Source organism: Bactrocera oleae, chromosome 3, assembly GCF_042242935.1.
Source record: "Bactrocera oleae isolate idBacOlea1 chromosome 3, idBacOlea1, whole genome shotgun sequence".
Classification (NCBI taxonomy): domain Eukaryota; kingdom Metazoa; phylum Arthropoda; class Insecta; order Diptera; family Tephritidae; genus Bactrocera; species Bactrocera oleae.
In genome coordinates this window covers 24,621,179-24,640,744 of record NC_091537.1, presented here as the reverse complement: position 1 = coordinate 24,640,744, position 19,566 = coordinate 24,621,179, and the positions used below count along the sequence as shown (strand labels likewise).

At 39.1% G+C, this 19,566-nt stretch overlaps 1 protein-coding gene across 1 annotated transcript in view; it reads left to right on the top strand.

Moving 5' to 3' along the window:
- Window positions 1-19,566, top strand: part of ham (hamlet) — a 43,526-nt gene that overhangs the window by 7,351 nt on the left and 16,609 nt on the right. Inside the window, exons 3-4 of the mRNA XM_036374013.2 lie at window positions 8,025-8,153; window positions 8,242-8,413. Of these exons, the coding sequence (XP_036229906.2) occupies window positions 8,025-8,153; window positions 8,242-8,413 (301 nt within the window). The remainder of the gene's footprint in view (window positions 1-8,024; window positions 8,154-8,241; window positions 8,414-19,566) is intronic.

Genomic DNA, 19,566 nt, shown 5'->3' with positions numbered 1-19,566 from the left:
TTAGCTCCGGTTCTGCTGTCAGGCTGTCTGTTTGTCATCCCCTTCATCTGCACTTTCGATTTTCGTCCGTTCGCTGCATCCTTCCTTGCTGTATACGTATGCATGTGGGGCGCTACCGTTTGACAATCCAATCAAATTATCGCGCCTTGCCCAGATGAGAACTCAACTCTGTGTTTCGAGCTGACAATTGTCAATCATAAAAATTTCTAAGTAAACAATAAAAACAATTCCCAGGTAGTTACATTCAACTTCAACTCTACTTTGCAGTATCAAGAAGCAAGCCACTCGAGTTGCAGCATACTCTACAAATTGATCCACACTCTTGGGTAGACGCTTAACATAGCCGACGTTTCTTTGACATTTACTTGCCTGCTAACTCTATTTGTTATTTCTTAAAATATTTTCGAAAGCATATGTTTTGCTCAGGATGATCCCCGAATCAATTCGTATCAGGCGCTCAGTATCTGCCGCTGCAGTTTTTTTGAAAATTTAGAAGTATCTTAAGTACTAGAGTCGATGAACGTGTTGTCATTACAGAAGGTGGAGATCGAATCGCAAATGATTTCTCAGCCTCAGATATTATAGTGGACAAATAAGCAACCTTATGAAGAGGGTATTTTAACTAAAAAACAATTTTCACTCTGGACCATACTTCGGAAGTTCATGTTTACGTCTAGTGATTCTTATATTCTATCAGTGGTGTGATTCGGGTCTTAAGTTCAGTAAAAAAAACAGATTTAGAATAAAGTATTTTAATAACTTATTTTGACATTTTGGTACAAAAGAGGTACAGGGGTAATTTTTGGAATCTTAATTTTTAAGAGAACCTCTACGAACAACAATGAATCAATGAGCTCGTGCTTTCTGAAACAAAATAAAAAACGCGATCCTAATCTACATAAGTCTTTTCTTTCTGAAAAAAAAAATTAAATAAAAATGGGACCTTAATCTACATAGGTCTTGCTGGGGACTAGTTACTATGAAGATTCAGTTAAAATTACAAATAGATACGTGCGATAGTCTCCGAATACCATCATCTTGCAGAAGCTCACTCACTAGAACGTTTCGACATTACTGCAGATTGGACATTGAAAGGGAAACATTCTTTTTCTACTAACTCAATAAAGTTCTTATGACCTGTGGCCAAAAAACTCGATCAAAACCTAGTTTTTAATAGTAAGCGCCTATACTCTTGGAAAAGAATGAATTTATAAATTAAACGAAAAGTTCCAAACTCACTCAAAATAATTTTATTAAAGGTAAATAATGCCTGGATACTGTCCAATAGGAATACATGCTGTAAAGCTGAAAATCCAGTCGGATGCAAACTGTCAAATTTGTTTGGAGAAGGGTAAAGTGGAAACGTGACTTTCTCCTCTATTGTCCAGCTTTTGCAAGACTAACTTCATAACTTCGGTGAACCAGGAGACATAGCCGAAACTGACATTAGCCACCACAACAAATTTGTGATCAATTCAAAGCGGTTCGTCGTTTTATGAGGGACTTTGTAATCAATTTTGAAGGAGTTCTAGGTACCAGAACGGACCGGTTAAAAGCTGTTCAAGTGAAATTCTTGTTAAGATCAACCGATTTTAATGAGAGGGAGTTATTAACCCGGTTTTAACAACAAGCGTTCCAAGAATCTACTTATTATACATTTGCAAAAACATGGTTTATAGTTCATATTTAAACTCAGTAAAAACATTTGCAAGAAAGTACTTGTATATTCCTTCTTAAATTGTCAAATAGTCGACAGTCATATACTCATAGTTCCGAACTAAAACTTTTAGCTGAACAAATATTGGCAGCATAGACACTTTATCTCTGCCACAGACACGGCAGAGACAATTTCCCTGTTAAATTTAGAAAAAAACGTGAAAAACAACACTTCACTGAAACATCATACTGAACAAACAGTGACACACTTTTTCCATTGCAAACCGATCAGTGACGAGATCGAGCGTTCAATTCGGCAGCAGCGCCTGGGCGTCGGCATCAAATTCGTGCGCATGAAACCGCTGGTGTGAACATCATCATACAAATAGTAGATTATCTCGTGCGTGTAAATATTTTTCTTATTGTTGACATACATTTGTAGGGGTTCTACCTCGCATTGTTGTTATTATCTTACCTTTTTTGGCTTGCGCATTGTGAAGCCAATTTTCAAACTGTGAAATACATATGTACTATGTATGGCTTTATGTGTGCAGATAGAGTTTGTTAAAAGTAGAGCAGGATCGAGCTGCAAATGCGCCAGGCAAACAGTAATTGTATTTATACCTTTGCCGTTTATAATTTGACACACCATGCGACCCATACATTCGCAACGGATTAAACTGATCTTCCGATATTGAGTTGTCAGTCGTCAGTTGTCATCTGCGACTGTGACTGTCTCCTCGACTGTGTGTTGTTGTTTGCCAATTGTCCCGCTAATCCCTAGAAACCTAATTGCATATGTTGGCAATTTGAGTCACTACCCAAGAAAAAGTTTTTGTGTTTTTGTCGTGATGGTAGTGTGAATATCCTGGTAGCCTTGATGGCAATCTGAAAGTGAATCAGAATTTACAAAAAAATATATTTGCAACTGCTTGGTCATTTATATCATACAATTGAAGTTCACATTTTACTTTTCGGCGAGAAACAACAACTCTACTAACTTGCGCTCAATTTCGTGCAGAAACTGTAAATTATTGCTTGTAGATCGTAAGCAAATCTATCGATGGAGCTAATATGTAGCAAATATTTTCACAACTAAGAGTATAACCCGACCAGTTAGAAGTAGTTCATGCAACTTTTTTGTAGTAAGTAAGCTTAAAAACGATGTGATGTATTGCTAGAAAGAAAACTAGCCAGAGTTCTGTTGTTGATCCATTACAAATCTGCTGTTGTTGATCTATTACAAATCTGTTGAGGTGACCATTGTCAACTTCAACCGATTTGCTCGGTTTATCGAAAGTATGGTTCGAGCTTTTAGCGAATGGATAGAAGCTCAAGAGAAAGGTTAGAGGTGAAATTTTCTGTTGGGAGCTTTCAATCTTTTCTTTCAGACTGCCAGACCATTGTAGTGTCTTTCAAGCAGAAGTGGCAGCCATCATCAGGCGTTTTGTTGATATGCGACGGTCTTCTTTATTCATACCTATGCTTATCGAACAGTGCGTGGCTAAAATCCCTACAGCCGCGGCAAGATGAACATTGCTGAGACCGAATAGTACGACGGACCTCTTGCGTTCCACTATGAGTCAAAAGGATTTCACAGCCTTACAAAGGCTGATTGTCGACCAACGCTCACCGAGGATCCACGTCAGATGTCTTAGCTTATAGGATTAAGTCTGAGATTTCCTGTTGCTGCGTAATGATTCAAGATGTCACAGCAACAAAGTTCAAAAGTTATAGCAAAAAGATGTCAAGGTCGACTAATTGCTTTGACAAGTTAATACATAAAAAATCACAGCTGCTGACACTTAATTTACGATGTTACAAATTAAATTGTTTAAATTTTTTTCCATGACCTCAAAAATTACCGAACTGCTTAACTGTCATACGACTTCATAATGTAACCTGAAAAGTCAATTGATTTTCGACCAAAAAATAGGCAGCCAATTAAATTCTTTCTGTTAAGCGACATTTGCGCTCATCCAAAAGGATTTTACAGCAATCAATTAAACCAACAAGCGAGCGGATAAGTAGCACTAACATTAATTATGAGAAGACAGCAACACATGTTTACGCGCGGTACAAAAGACAAGACACACGGGAAGAAGGCACACACAGAAGAAGGAAGACTCAAACGTGTACGTGAAGAAAGGATAAGAAAGAAGAACAAGAAGCGGCAACAAAACCAACAAAGGTCATCTTACTAACTAGGGTGTCAAGGCGCAGCGGGACTTCTCGGCTACTGGAATTGGGAAACCAAAGATAACTGCGCGACGGGTTGTCTGCGTTGCGCGCCAAGTAGCGAGAAGAGCGTGGAGGGAATTGGGATGCGCACACGTTATTTTGCGGTCACGCACAATTTATCAATTTACAGTTATAATCGAAGCGATAATAGGAGGCTAAGCGAAGGCTTAACTTGAAGAGCATTCCTGTGTATGTGAGTGCGTGTGCGTATGGTACCGTTAGAATAGGCATGAAATGATGAGGTGAGCCGCCGTAAATGTGACTGTGATGACTCCTTCATAAGGTCCCGCTGACTTTCGGCATTCGCCCCGCCGAGCTGAAGTCTCTTGAGATTACGCGAGTATTTAGTGAATTTACCAAACAATTTAATTTGTAAAGAAACATTTGTCGGGCCACGCACCCCCAAGCCGCCAGCCAGCGACCGCTGCGTTTGTGTGCATACAGAATGAGCAAAATATGGAAATCACAAAATACCAAAAAGAAAAAATATGAAAACGCGAAAAACACAACTTTTGACAACAAACAATATGTTTTACAACAAATCGTCTCGACGCTGCCAGCGTGCAACAAACAATTGGAGTGCAAAATGCGCGCCGATGTTGCTGTGCGGCCAACAACTGTTAAGTGCACACTCAGCAGCAGCAACGCACACACACACACAACGCATGCAGTTGATTGTTGTTTTTTGTTCGAAACGCACCGAAACTCTTATCTCGCAAGTCATTCGGAAAAACGACGTTTCCACAAAGTGGCACATACGCGTATGCGCTACAGCGCGCGGACGGACATGTGGATAAAAGCGGCTAGCTCAGCGCACCATGTACAGGCGGCGCGCAGGCAGGCAGCGCTTAACCGTAACCGCGTGTGCATGAGTACGCGTACACGCTCTGCAAATTGAGCTAACAACTCAATTCTAAGCAAATACGACTTGACGTCGCTTCGGCAGCCAGCCGAGGGGAGGTGGGCGCGGGTTTAAACAATCTGACGCACATTAATACACTTGAGTAAGACGAGTTTAATGTGCACTTTGTTGTTATTACACTGCTTATTTCCGCGAGCGCCCTTCGTTTGTGTTCTGCCTTAATGCACTTCTAATACTCACCACTGTTTTTTATACGTCTGATATTTGAGTTAATGACATACAGCCGTCCGCCGGCGGTCAGATTTTTTCAACATTTTCACTTTTTTACGCAAGCTGGCTCAATTTGTCATGTAAGGGCCATGTGACACTGCCGTAATTGGCGGGCAATGAAGCAGAAACGCAAGCGGTGTGGGGCGGACATCACGTACATATGAGTGTGTTTGCGAAAATTCTTGCTTAGTGCAACCACATCGTAAGCATGTGATTTTTTGCTGTAATTGGTGATTTTGAAATTGTTTTGGCGCAGCGGGCGACATTCGATTTGGTCGCGGGAAGCGGGATATTGTTGTAGCTTAAGTCGGTTTGCAACAAAAACATTGAAAGTTGATATAGTAATATTTGTCAGGATCAAAGACAATTATTTCACTATAGAAATTAAAGGGAGAGAAATGCATCATTCGCGTTTGAAATCATTTAGGTGGCCAACTTTACCAGTAAAAGTTCCATCAATGCGATTTTTGGTGCAGCATACTTCGAAATATATATTTTTTAAACTAAAGCATAACGAAATTATTAAATTACACTAACGAAAATCAACGCAAATATTTACATATGTACATATTTACATGTATATATGTTTATCTGAAGTAAAGTTTTATTGTCAATATATAATATGAAGAACATGAATCAAGTCTTCAACTCTAGTCAGTTTGGGTTTTTGTATATGGATGCACAACGCTCATAAAATACGAGCTTATGAAAACCATTGACGTCATAGAACCAACGTCCTCATACGTGCAGCGGAACGAATTTGAAAAAAAATTATCATTAGCTATGTAAGTTTTTATACTCTCGCAACCTGTTGCTACAGTGTTTAATAGTTTTGTTCACCTAACGGTTGTTTGTATCACCTAGAACTAATTGAGTTAGATATAGGGTTATATACAATATATATAAATGATCAGGATGAAGAGACGAGTTGAAATCCGGGTGACTGTCTGTCCGTCCGTCCGTCTGTCCGTCCGTCCGTGCAAGCTCTAACTTGAGTAAAAATTGAGATATCTTTATGAAACTTGGTAAACATGTTTCTTGATACCGTGAGACGGTTGGTATTGCAGATGGGCGTAATCGGACCACTGCCACGCCCACAAAACGCCATTATTCAAAAACAAATAAATTGCCATAACTAAGCTCCACAACAAGATACAAGACTCTTATTTGATATACAGCATCACAATAGGGAGGGACATTTGCAGTTATAATTTTTTTTTAAGTGGGCGTGGTCCCGCCCCTAATAGGTTTAATGTGCATATCTTCTAAACCACTAATGCAGTAATAACAAATTTCACTGAAAGAAAATGTTTTTAGAACCTCTACCTACAATATGAAAATGGGTGAAATCGGGTGGCAACTCCGCCCACTCCCCATATAACGGTACTGTTAAAAACTACTAAAAGCGCGATAAATCATTTTGCGAAAATGGGCGAAATCGGACTACAACCACGCCTATTTTCCATATAACACCATTTTAAATTCCATCTGATTGTTACACTTTCCACTATGCATATCAAGCTACAATGAGTATATCGGGGTAAAACTTTGCGTGAATAATACGTTTAAAGTATGCCACCTTGTGACCAAAAATTGTCTAAATCGAACCAAAACTGTTCAAGCCCCTAAGTACTAAATATGTGAACCCCAGTGCCTATAGTTGACCTTCTACCGAAAATATCAGTCAATCCACAAAGAAATCTCAAACGAGTATACTATTTGAATTTGCGAGAGTATAAAATGTTCGATTACATCCGAACTTAGCCCTTCCTTACTTGTTTATGTTTGCGTTCTTTGTTTAAACCATTATTGCCTACGAGGTGTGTTTAAAAAATAACGGGAAATTTAGTTTTTTGAAAAAAGTATTTATTCATTCATCTATATTAAGGTTGTCCCATTCAATATCATGCACTTATGCCAGCGCTTCTTCCAATCGTCAAAACACTTCTCAAACTCTATTTTTGGGATGGCCTAAAGCTCTTTTAGTGATTTTCAACTAGCTTGTAAAACGGCAGCCCTTTAAGGTTCCCTTTATTTTTGGAAATAGGAAAAAGTCGCACGCAGCAATATCAGGCGAATATGGAGATATTACACTATTGTTTTTGGACAAGACTTTATGAACTAGCAACAAAGTGTGAGCTTTTAACAAACGGAAATCGCCAAGCTCATAAAACACGTCTAACCTAGCGGCTGCTACAGAGAAAGTAAGAAATTAATACAGCTGAAAATGTTTTCGTACTTCAGTGGCATGTACAACACAATAAAAGAAATTTGATAATTGGACTATTGGACCGTGAAATTCGAGAACCAGTACCCTCGGTTCCTCAGGAAATTCCACATAGAGTTTTCGTAATAGTATATGGTCTACACAAGAGTTTCGGTTAGAATTCTCAATTGGGCCCTAAGAAACTCATAGAAAATTTAACAGAAATCTCTATTCCTAACTAACCGGTGATTTAACCGATAGCTGCCTTGCAGGCTATGTTTGCAATGTTGTCGTAACCTTTTTTATATGAACGTTGATATGCATCCATCTTATTCCTTTTGATTAAGACTTTAAATAAGGTAATCAATTACTCACCTCTGTTCTACTTTACTTACCACATTTGCTGTTTCATGCACACACATACATACTTAGTTTTGTATAACACTTTCTTTGCTAGCTACGGCACGGCAGATGGCGCTCGCAATTGCTCTAGATATTTTATCTCACCACTGCAAAACGCAATATATGTGAAATACGGTGCGTTAAATTTTTTTTGTAAAAAATAAAATAAAGTAAAAAGAAGATAAAGTTTAATAAAACAAAAGAAAAAACATTTACTTCGGTTGACAGCTAAGTATATGCTATAGTGGTCCGGTATATATATTATAGGTATAGATTATCTATTATGCTGTTGTATAGCCGCCAAATTTCCATACTTAGATACATTAAAACTTACTTATGTTTATAAACCCAATCACAGCTCAAATTAATCGCGTCATTTCGCAATAGGTCATTGCAGGTCCACATTTCCGCGGCTGGTTGGAACCGTCACATGATGTTTCGACGTGGCTGCGCAAAATACGCGCTGTCGACAATGACGGAGAGGCTAATCTGAAGAACTTCCTGGTGGCAGGATATGTGAGTGAAATGCATTTACTAACAAAAAATAAAACAACAACAAATACATATTTAAATACCGTTTAAATAACATGACAATTTTTCACAGCTTTGGTATGAAACAAATCGTGATATTAATGCCGGCGAAGAAATCACCATCGATGGACGGCCGCGCACACCCATACACCTAAACGATGGCTTCGCCAATGGCACGGATGCGGGTCCGTTAGGCGCGACGAGTGCATCGCTGCAAGGCGATGATAAAAGCGAACGTGATAATGGTGAGTAGAGAACACTTCTATTGATAAACTAATCTAATGAGTGGAGACACACCACTATACACTGCTTCAGAAGCGCTGTAACTGATGTGATGTTATGAATAGTTAGGGTGTCATTTCTGGCAGCTAAGTTCGATTCGTTTTATCTCATTTGTACATTTATCTGCCATTTATTTGACTTCGATGCTGCTGTCAAGCTTATCGCGATGCTGCAGAAGTTGATCCGCTGGAACGGAAAAATGAGCAGCTGTGCAACCACAACGCAGGCCAATTGAAAAATAATGCTTACTTTTGTTTGTTGTTGTTGGTGGTGGTGTTGCTGTTGTTCAAGGGCAATGTTTGTGCTTAGCAAATATGATTGGTGATTAGTGAGCGCAAACATGCAATTGATAACGCGCGAGGGGGCAATACGCGTGACTTGCCACATGGCACGCGTGTTGCTGTTGTTGCCTACAACGGTAAACATATGGACATAAACACAAATGTGTACATGTGAATATACTACATGCTGCAATTACTTGCAACATTATTCACACTTTGTGCAATCATACAATTGCGCATGTCCTGTGGCAGGAGCTGCCAGCTTTATTCTTGATCCAGACGTTTGATTGCCGCATTACAAGGTAGAGTTGACAACCCTCTTGCGAGGGCGCCAGTGTAAGGGTTTGCCAAATGCCTGGCAGTGCTAGTGTTGTTGCTACTGCGATAAGCATCATATATACAGATGTACATGCTTCAGTAGCAACAACATCATACAATTTTAAAGCCAACAACAATACCATAAATGAAATATTAATAACAATGTGAAAATAATTATGAGACAGGGCGTTGATTGTTTGCGGGGATTTCAATTTAAATTTACAATCTCCCTCTCATACCCTTTACACCCTGCACTGCGCGCCCTGCGCATGCGCACAATGCCACATTCATTGCTGGCGCGCATTATGAAGCGACCACCGCATATGTTTTCGTTTGTTATTAAAATACTTGATAATTCCATTAAGACATTGCAGCAACAAAAACAACAACAATATCAATATCAAGTTAAACAACCACCATGGATGCCACATTGCAGCATCAGCGCAATCAGTTTGGCTGCCGGGCTGTCAGGCACACAGGCCAGTCAGACTGGATTGTGTGGCGATCAGCCGTGCACAGGAGTGATGACAGTGCACATCTACATACATAAGTTTGTTACCGCGCGTGACTATAATTGGCGGCCAGGCGTCGACAATGTCGCCTCATCAGCGGCCTCATCAAGGCAAATGCGCTCAAAATATGGCATACGCTCAATTTAATCGTGATCCCGGTATTCGTCGCATTCATAATTTATATTTGCGTTTGAGATTCAACAATGATAAGTATTTTGGTATATTATATATAAAAACGGTCATCCTTGTTAAAGACATTCATACTTGAAGATATTTATGTACAATGACCTACAGTCGAAAAGAAATAAAAAATTGACAAAAAGGGGGTGTAATTAAAAAAAGTTGAATTCAACCCAAAATTTTGGTCGCTTTTGGCCAGCCAAAGTTCGATTTTTGATCAAAAAACAGGTCGGCCAGTTATGACCAACTATATATTCGTACAAAGTTAGGTTAGGTTAGGTTAGGCCACGAATAATCCCACTAGGACAGTCTTCGCCGGGTTCTTAAAAAGTATGACAGCTGAGATGTTTCAACCTTAGTCTGGCGTAAACCAGTGTCTAGATGTTTCCACTTCATCTTCCTCCCTGCAAGTTGCGTCTTCCAAAACCTTTAGCCTCACCGTGTGAGTGCCAAAGGGACAGTGTCCAGTTAGGACATCTATCTGTATTGAGAAAAACGTTTTGTAAGATAAACTGATGGAGCTGATTGAACTGATTGAACTGAGCGGATACGCTTTAGAAGAATTTGTCTCAAAAACTATTTGAGATATCGTTTTAAAATTTTAGTATGTTATTTTTAATATCGATTTTTATAATACCCTTCACAAATTCAAAAGATTCCTTACTAGAACTTTTTGATTGGCCAGGTTATATGGCAGCTATATGCTACAGTGGTCCGATACCGGCCGTTATGACAACTGAGCTGCTTCTTGTGGGGAACAGGGCGAATGAAAGTTTTCAGATCGATATCTCAAAAACTGAGGGACTAGTTCGCATATATATAAACGGACAAACAAATAGACGGCTGATCATTTATATATGTATACACTTTACAGGGTCTCTCCACCGTTTTCTTTTGGGTTTTACAAAAATTGTGACAAACTGAATATACCCTCTTTAGGGTATAAATAGGGAACAAGAACTTTCTGGCTAACATTGGCGAAAGGTGCAAAAAACCGAAATTCTGTAACAATTATCGATATTAAATGGTTTATTAGTCGTATGTTCGGGTCCTGGCTAAGTCAACAATATATCACACACAAAAATTCAAAATCTTAAATTTCCTTATACTCGTAGGCACGTTTTTGTCTATACATGCCTTCGTGAGCCCACTGTGCGCCAGCAGCAAAAATATTACTAGGCAGTTCAGTAGCTGTTGGCCATCATCACTTGGAAGCGGCATTATCCGACAGCTTAACTTCGGCGATTACACGAGCCTATTCACACACGCCACATAACATACATATGCACAAAGAAACATTAAACAGACGCAGGATATGTTTGCGCATTTTATATTTTCAGTATTTTATTAGTTTTTGTACAACAACTCGACTTAACTACAGCAAGTTGCATTTTTGACGTTGTTGTTGTTGTTTCACATGGTTATTAAATGTACACACATAGTGGCGCTGACTTGTCGTGTGGCCGTTTGACAGTTGCGGCACATTCCCCAATCAGCGCGGCAATCGCAGTCATCGCGGTGGTGGTGACTGTGTTGCGGCGGCGCATGCGTGACGCGGTTAATTACAAATATGTGGGATTTATGCAGCCAAATTGAACGCGCCACAATCAAAGGCACTGCCTGCGTGTGTGCATGTGTGTGTTTGTGTCATGTAACGCGTGTGATTGCGATTGTGATCTGTTGATTTGGCCACTGATCGCTCGCTTGCCGACGCTTGTGCGTTAGTTCGCGCGCTTATCCTGACGGCGTGATAGATGCTTAAGGCGGTTGTAAGCGACCGTTTGACACGCAACGCCCAACAGCTCAGGATTAATTTTAATAAAATTGCCCACATTTATATTGTGCATTTCGGTGCTTCATTTGTATGTAAATTAATAATTTATGCCGCAACTGACATATATATATACATACATAATAACGGTAGGGTATATCACCTTGACGGTAAGGTTCTACTTTTGTAACCGTTTTCGCGCGAGAATTTCCCAACGCTCACATGCGCACCTGCCCGACAACGGTGGCTTACTGCCCGCCGCCCCGCCGCCAAATATTCTATAACGGACTTTACTAACTTTCCGGTGTTGCACGTGAAAATTCTTAACGTATTTTAACACATTTTATGTGTGTGTATGTTTGTGTCCACTTATTACTTCGTTTCGTGCTCTGTAATGACATTCAGCGTTTCTTCGTTCGTGTTCCGCTGCACTGCGCACGCACTGCACACCCCTTCTTGCAAGGACTTCGTGCCAGAAGGACATCTGGTTAAGACCCTTGCTGCTCGGTCGCTTGCTCGTTGGCTCTCCTTTAGTGGTCATGTTGTTAATGTGCGTTTTCCAAAGTTAATTTGATTCACAAATTTTTAATTTATTTGAAGAAAATTCGTTAGCCATGTCATGTGGTTTACCAATATATGTGGTTGGTCGGTGTTTCCGCATTCGAAGAAAGCAGCATTATTCAAGGCCACTGCACACTACAGTTTGCAAGTCATGAACGTAGCTCGGAAGGAACCGATTTTACCATCTTAATTTAATCTTAGATTTATTTAATATTCTAGCATTATTTTCACGTTCTTCGAGTTCAAACATTAACGCATGCCAGACATGCCTATAATAGCCGCTGAGTCTCATATTGACGTTTGGCTGATTGCCTTAATGAAATTTAGCTTTCTGCTTAAGCAGAAAAATTTTAGCAAGCAAGATCTAGTTCTTCTGCGTGCGCTCAAAAACGGTTTTCCGATGTCTTCTTGTGTTCTGGCGTTGGAGCTTTGGACTTCCAGTGAGCTCAGCAAATGCTGATCCACAACCAGAACTTGTGCAACTGCGAGATCCTTCTGGCCCAGAGTGAACGTAAGAAAGCTTCTGAACTACTGGCTCTTAGCAATCTAGCCGGAATTATTCTGACTGGACACTGTCCAATATGTATACACGCGGTGCAACTAAATATTTTGACGTATGCTCTTTGTCAAAGCAATATGGAAAAAAGCAAGGTGTCACTTTCTCTTATATTGTTCAGCTTTTGTCAGACTTAAATTAAAATATCTCGGTAGACACATCTTTGGAGAACATATCGAAGAGGTTGGGGTTGAATTGGCCGAATAGAACAAATATCTGTCCAAGTGAGATTCTTCGATTTTTGAATCAAACCTACGATCAAATCAAACTTAGGATATAGTTAAAGGTGTAATAGCACACCAAGCTGAAGCAAAATCGCAGATAATCATACAGCTTATGAGCTTGCATGAAAAGGTCTCGCTATTGGTAGAATGGGCACGAGTCTTTTTTGTTTTTTTTTTGTTCTGGAAAGTTTGTTTTAACGTGTATTTAACGGGTTCAAAGCAGTTTGTTGATATGTGAGATACAACAACAAGAGTTTCATGGCTTCATTAAGGATTATCCTTAGCAGTTAAAGTATGACCATAGCCTTAGCCTAACTTAACCTAGTCTAAGCTTTCAAATGCCAGTATAGTATGTTTAAATTTTTTAAAGTAATCCAGTGTCTGACAAAAGTTCTAACACACTACATAAAGCCACTTTAGAATCGTAAGTTAGGCTGCAGACAAGATTCTATCCCGGTTCCAACCTTACTCCAGGAATTATATATATGAGGTTTCTGAGAAACTAAAAATTACGCATATTAAAAATTTACTGTTAACCCAGTGATTATACAGTGGTTATTTTCGGATCGAAATATCTGCGAATTATATCGAAAAACTGGATATGTTTCGGTCAAGCCAACCCGACAGTGTGGGAACTGACATACTATGTTCTTATTGGTTATTTATACGTATGCTGGGGTTAGCGCCTTTACCTCAGTGAGATATATCGAGTAATAAAATTTTCTAGCAGATTAAAATACAATTCTTAAAAACATACGCTAGCGTTGATAGCTTCGTGAATACAAATTATATGCCAAATATCATTTTAACACTGAAACTGTCAAAATGGAAATCATATTCATAGGTGTTACTACAAGGTATTACCCTAATTTATTGCCCAGTTCATTCAACTATGGTGTGGGAAACTCGCTTAATAGATTAGGCCAGTCTACAGCCTTAAAAAATAGCATAACTTTGAACAGGGTATATTTAGTTTGCCACGAAGTGTTTAACACCTAAAAGGAAATGTCAGAAAGCTTATAAGATTTATATATGGTATATAAGATCAACATGACGACCTCAGTCGATTTAGCAATGTCATTCGTCCAAAAATATTCTTAATAAAATAATTTCTCAAACAAAGAGGCTGGAATTGAACAAAATAGTAAAAATGTTTAACGTAATTTTATTACTTTAATTAAATTAAAATGAATTTTTATGCAATTAACCGGGTAAATTAAATTAGTTAATATTTTGTAAGCAGTTATGAGGGGAACTCAATCAATCGGATAAATTAATATTTTATATGCACTACTTGTATATTGATATATATATTTATCGACCAAGTGATTTAATTGAACAGAAAAATACCATAAAATAAACTAGATCCCTAGATCACCTACAATTCGAAACGCGGAACTGCCTATTGGAATTGCTAACAAAAACTTACTCAACGCTTGTCACGGCGGCCAACTGCTTTGCATAAATGCGGTTGGGAATTCCATTTCCACACGAAAAGTGAGAACGCCAATGAACACATCGCACACTCTAGTTCCGCTCATCTTTCTATTGACAGCATAGAAAGAATTCACCGGAATATATCCGTTAGCTAACAAAGCGGAAAATCAATCGCTTTATTCAATTTTACACAATGTCATTTCGCTAAGAATTTCTGCATAAAAATAAGTCATTACTTGCATTAAAATTCAATTAGCGCGTCATCGCTGATCGTTGGCCACAATTTGCGCTGACTAAATTGAGCGATTGCATATCCGCTTCGCGTTACGCCTTCACATACAAATTCACATAGATGTATGTAGTTAACCCTTTTGCGCATGCGGATGCTGTCACATTTGCTTACATACACACACACAACTTTATGTAGGCGCCCAGCAATTGAAGCGTTGCGCGCATAGAATCAATCATTTGCTGTCGCTTGATAAAAACCATTAAGACAATTGACAACTGCAACATTTTGGGCACTGCAAAACACTGCCGCTGCCACTGGCATTAAATTCGAAATTGATTTTTTGGGAATTCGAAGTTGAGCAACTCGCGCCATGGCTTGCTGTTGCTGCAGTGGAAGACGAAGTTGCAGTGGGCACGCGAATGCCGTGATGCTGGCTGCCAGACAATAGCTGCGGGCTTGGAACTTCCCACCGCCGCGGACTGCGTGCTGAAATGACAACTAAATTGCGCGACAATTGCCCAACTGCACACAAACAACAATACACGAACACAAAAGCAAAATGCACTGCGCTAATCAACGGTGCCGAGTAACTCTTTCGTCAGGCTGTGAGGCGTACATGAGTGTGTGTGTGTTCTCTGCGCTTGCTTTGGACACTCAATTTCTAATCAATGTGCCATCAATCGTCACGCCGCCGATTGTCATCATTTATCACAGCACCTTGGCTTGATTGGCAGTGGCATCGATTGCGGCACACGCGCCCAGCACGTACCAACCTCTAATTCAGTGTTGAATCGCTGCCGTGTCCATTGTTAGTGCGGTTGTTGTTATTTTAGTGTATGTGGCGGCGAACAATGCATCAATGATGATCTTAATTTGTGCGCTGATGCTGCGATTAGGCAACATTAACTTGACTTCAGACTCACATGCTTACGTACACATATACGCATGCGCGCATCTCCCAAAGGATTAAACGAGGGATGGCACTCGCTTGTTTATCTGCTGTCGTATATGGGAAATGACTGATGTGCATAGGATACCCAGATGTTTGTGTAAGGAGTAAAAAAGTGTGAATAAAAGTCACATGATTAATTGTTCCACGAGACTACTCATTTAATTTCCTGATAAGCATTGCAGAATAATGAAAATGTTGCATGTGCTTTGATATAACTATTATTATCTTTAAAAAAGTACTGAGTTTCAAATCAAAAGTTTACAAATTAAGAAAAAAGTACTATATAGAAACTGGTCTAATCTTTCAAGTAAAGCGAATTAAAACTTTTTATCAAAAAGTGAGAAATAATAAATTAGTACTGAAAATATTTCAAACGATCACAACGATAATCTCTTAAAATATGGAAAAATAACAAAATGGAGTAAATGTTCAACGGAGGATTATGCAAGGAGAATTTAACAGAGTAAAGCATTTTTTTTGCCACTCGCTTAAAAGAAAACAAGCAAAAACGTTAACTTCGGTTGCATCAAAACTAGAATACCCTTCACAAATAAAAAAATATACAAGAACTCGATTTTGATCGGTAGGTTTTTTGCCAGATATATGGTTTAGTGGTTCGATTTGAACAGTTTGATCGAATATTGTAGTATTGCCTTGGGCGATAATCCGTGCCAAGATTTGTGGAGATATTTGTCAACTAAAAAAATTTCCATACATAATTTAGATCGTTCAGTTTGTATGACAGTCCGATATCGGTGGTTCCGACAAATGACCAGCTTCTTGAGGACAAAAAAATGAGAGACTAGACTTGATTATTTATATAGTGTAAATATAAAATCTCCAAACTTAATATAACCTGTTTAGGGTATATAAAACAGGTATTATGCATGTGGCCAGGGGTTGTATTCTGTCAGAAAATATATCGAAAGGGAGATATAAGGAAAAGGATAGTAGACAGTTAGAGTGGCTGTGTAACGACGCACCTATGCCTTTAGGAGACCTTTTGTGAAAGAACTGGACTAAAATCCCCTCACTCTATTGTCTCCCTTCCGAACCACTCCGTCCTTCTGATGAAGTTCATCAGTATAAAAAGTTGTATCTGTGCAATCTCTGAAACATAGTCAAAAAACCTTCGACCAATAGATGCGATTCTTTTCCTACACGAGAAGATATTTTGTAGTCTCCTCTATTTTTACTTTCTGACAGCTTCTACATTAGTTATTATATGGTATTCGTAGTCTTCTGACATCAGACAGTGACCTGTTAGCACTCCCACTAGAGTTCTTTAGTCATTACATATTTCCATATTCCATTGATGCCAAAATTAGGGATTGATTTCACTTTTTGCAGAACAGGAAGGTTTTTTTTAATTGCAGTGATCTGCGCTTGGAAGACACTAATTTTGCAGAAAAGACACCACCTCCCACTCTATTATCTAATTTGGACCCATCCGTATAGCTGCTTATCCCTGCGCCCTTATCCACCTTGCTTCTTTCCCACTCTTCTTCAGAAAGGAAGGCAATATTTGGGACCGAATTTAAGTTCAATTCTATAAGACTGCGAAAATGGCATTGGGTAGAATCAAAATCGAATTTAAGGTAGCAATTATTTCTAATATGTAAAGAATTTTACTTAAGTTGGAAAGTTTTTGGGAACCAATAAACTTAGTTTAGGACAAGAGACCAGTTGTAAGTCTAAACAGTTGTAGAACATCCAAAATGTAGAAAACTTGTGACGAGGCAGCATCTGTCTAAACTATGCCGTTTCTATGCTTTGGTTACAGATAGAATATCTGGTATATTTTAGAACGTCTTTTCATTCATCAAAAGTCGGAAGAATTCAACGAGCTTTTGCTGACTCTCAAAGAGATATGTAGATATCTTGCTATTCAACCTTCTTGTTGGTGCTCGTACTTAACTCTCATCGATATTAAAATAGTTTTTCTCTCAGTTGAGTTTTGTATATTTCAATAGAAATTGTTTATTTAATTTACATAAATACAGTCAATATTTTCTTGGCTTGCATTCTCAACTTAACAAAAAAAAACAATTATTTTTTGCTAATTCTCATGAAAGAGCCATTAGTTTTGTCATATTTATAGCATTCGAGTTATTTCATTTAAAGACTGCTGAACAAGGAAAAAAAGAACATCTGATAAAGAAAAAGTGCATATATCATCTCTCAAATTCTATACATTATTGATATGAATATAGTTTCCATAGCGAATTATAAGAGAAATGTATGAATATTCCCATGTCATAAAAGCCATATGCCACTACCCTGATAACTATCTTAGAAATGTTCGCAAAATTTTAATATTTCCTATCAGCAACGAGAAGTTCCCACAAGCGACACTTACTATTCTAATTGACTTTATCACTGTTATGTTTGTTTTTGTTTTTCCTTGAGCTACTTGTGACCGAAAGTACATCTTATCGTTTCGTCATCATCATACTTTCCATTTCTCGGAGACTATGGTATTTAGTACTTGACCAGTTTAATCGTGAGAACTCCGCATGCTTGGTGACTTATGGCATATTCCTTATACAAGTATTGCACCCCGTCCCTTAGACGATATGAACATCCCTTGCTTGACGGTCTCATGCTTGGTGCACCATGACCGAGTCATCATTTAGATCAATTGTAGCGCTTAAAATTTAACTTTTGACCCTTCTTGCGGTATTGTCAAAACGTGCTACGCTTCCGCAAACACAACCCCCAAAAACTCAAAATCATACGAGAGAGTATGTGTGTGTCGGCAAAGCAACACCTGTGCTGAGACTCTAACGAAAAAGGCAAAGGTGCTATATGACTTTTCAGAAGGCAATCCAGCGGAACAGTGGTGGTTGACTTGGTCCGGCTTGCCTTGGCTTGACGTCTTGCCCACGCAAGTATTTCGACGTTTCGTGGTATGCAACAATCTGCCAGCGTACCCCACACACGCAGAGGAACAGGACGACCTGCTGTCTGAATTATGCATAATTGTGCTCAGCTGAATTGAGCGGTGTTGAGTTGAGTTGAGCAAACTTGAATGGATTGTTGAGTCAGCTCTCGAAGGGATGTTTCATGACAGCTCACCTGAAGAAGTACACCTGTGTGATTATGCATGTGGACCCGTGCAACCTGTGTTGCAGTCCTTCACAAATAACAAGCACTGCAACGAAGTATAATATCCTGACAATCTCAACTTGACCGAATCACCACGGTCGTACGAACCGTTCGCTTTGACTTATCCAACTCACTTGGTGAACTAAGGTTTTGACCAACGCTTGTCTGGGGTATTTGATTGAATTGAATGCATTTTAACAACACTTTCTGATCTTTAGATAGCCATTAGGTCCCTTTGGGATCAAGTAGAGCAGTACCCGCACTTCGACCTTTGCTCTGCAATTGTTGTTTTCGTCGTGCACGCCATCAAATGAGTTCGTCTATAACAACAACGCATGTGTTAGTGTTCTGTATTCTATTTTATTTTTTTGGTCGAGTGTTGCTGTTGTTTTTGGAACGGCGGTCAAGTGTCAGCACACTTGCCCACATATAAAGTGGAATTGAGTGTAAGCCAGGTAGTGTCGCTGCCGTAGGGGTTGTTTATTCGGGCCAATTATCTATTCACTTTTCTGACTTAAATGTACTACTAACTATTATTAATGCTGTTGTTTTTTTTGTTGTTGCGTTTATTGTGTGCCATATGAGTGCACACGATTCATCATTTACATACACTCGCCCACACATACACACACACAGATAGCGCTGCTCGCATTCACTTTCGTCGCCGAGCGCGAGTCCTGTGTGAGTCCTTCCGGTCCGTCCGAGTTTTTTGGACTAAAGAGTCAATTGCGCGGCCTTAAATGGCACACTTGTTCCACAAAGCGTCTAGTGAGCGGTTGTGTCCATCTCGAAAATCTTCTGTAAAAGTGTGTAAAAAGTTTTAAGTTCAATAGTTTTGTGTTGGTTTTAGTTATTTTTAATCGAGAAGCGTTTTGAAAATATGTGCCTTAGTTTAGAGTGAAATTTTTGAGGTTTTTACTGTGTAAGTACATTATGCCTGTATTATAGTATGTGTGCTCAAAAATTTATTGAAAAATGAAAGCA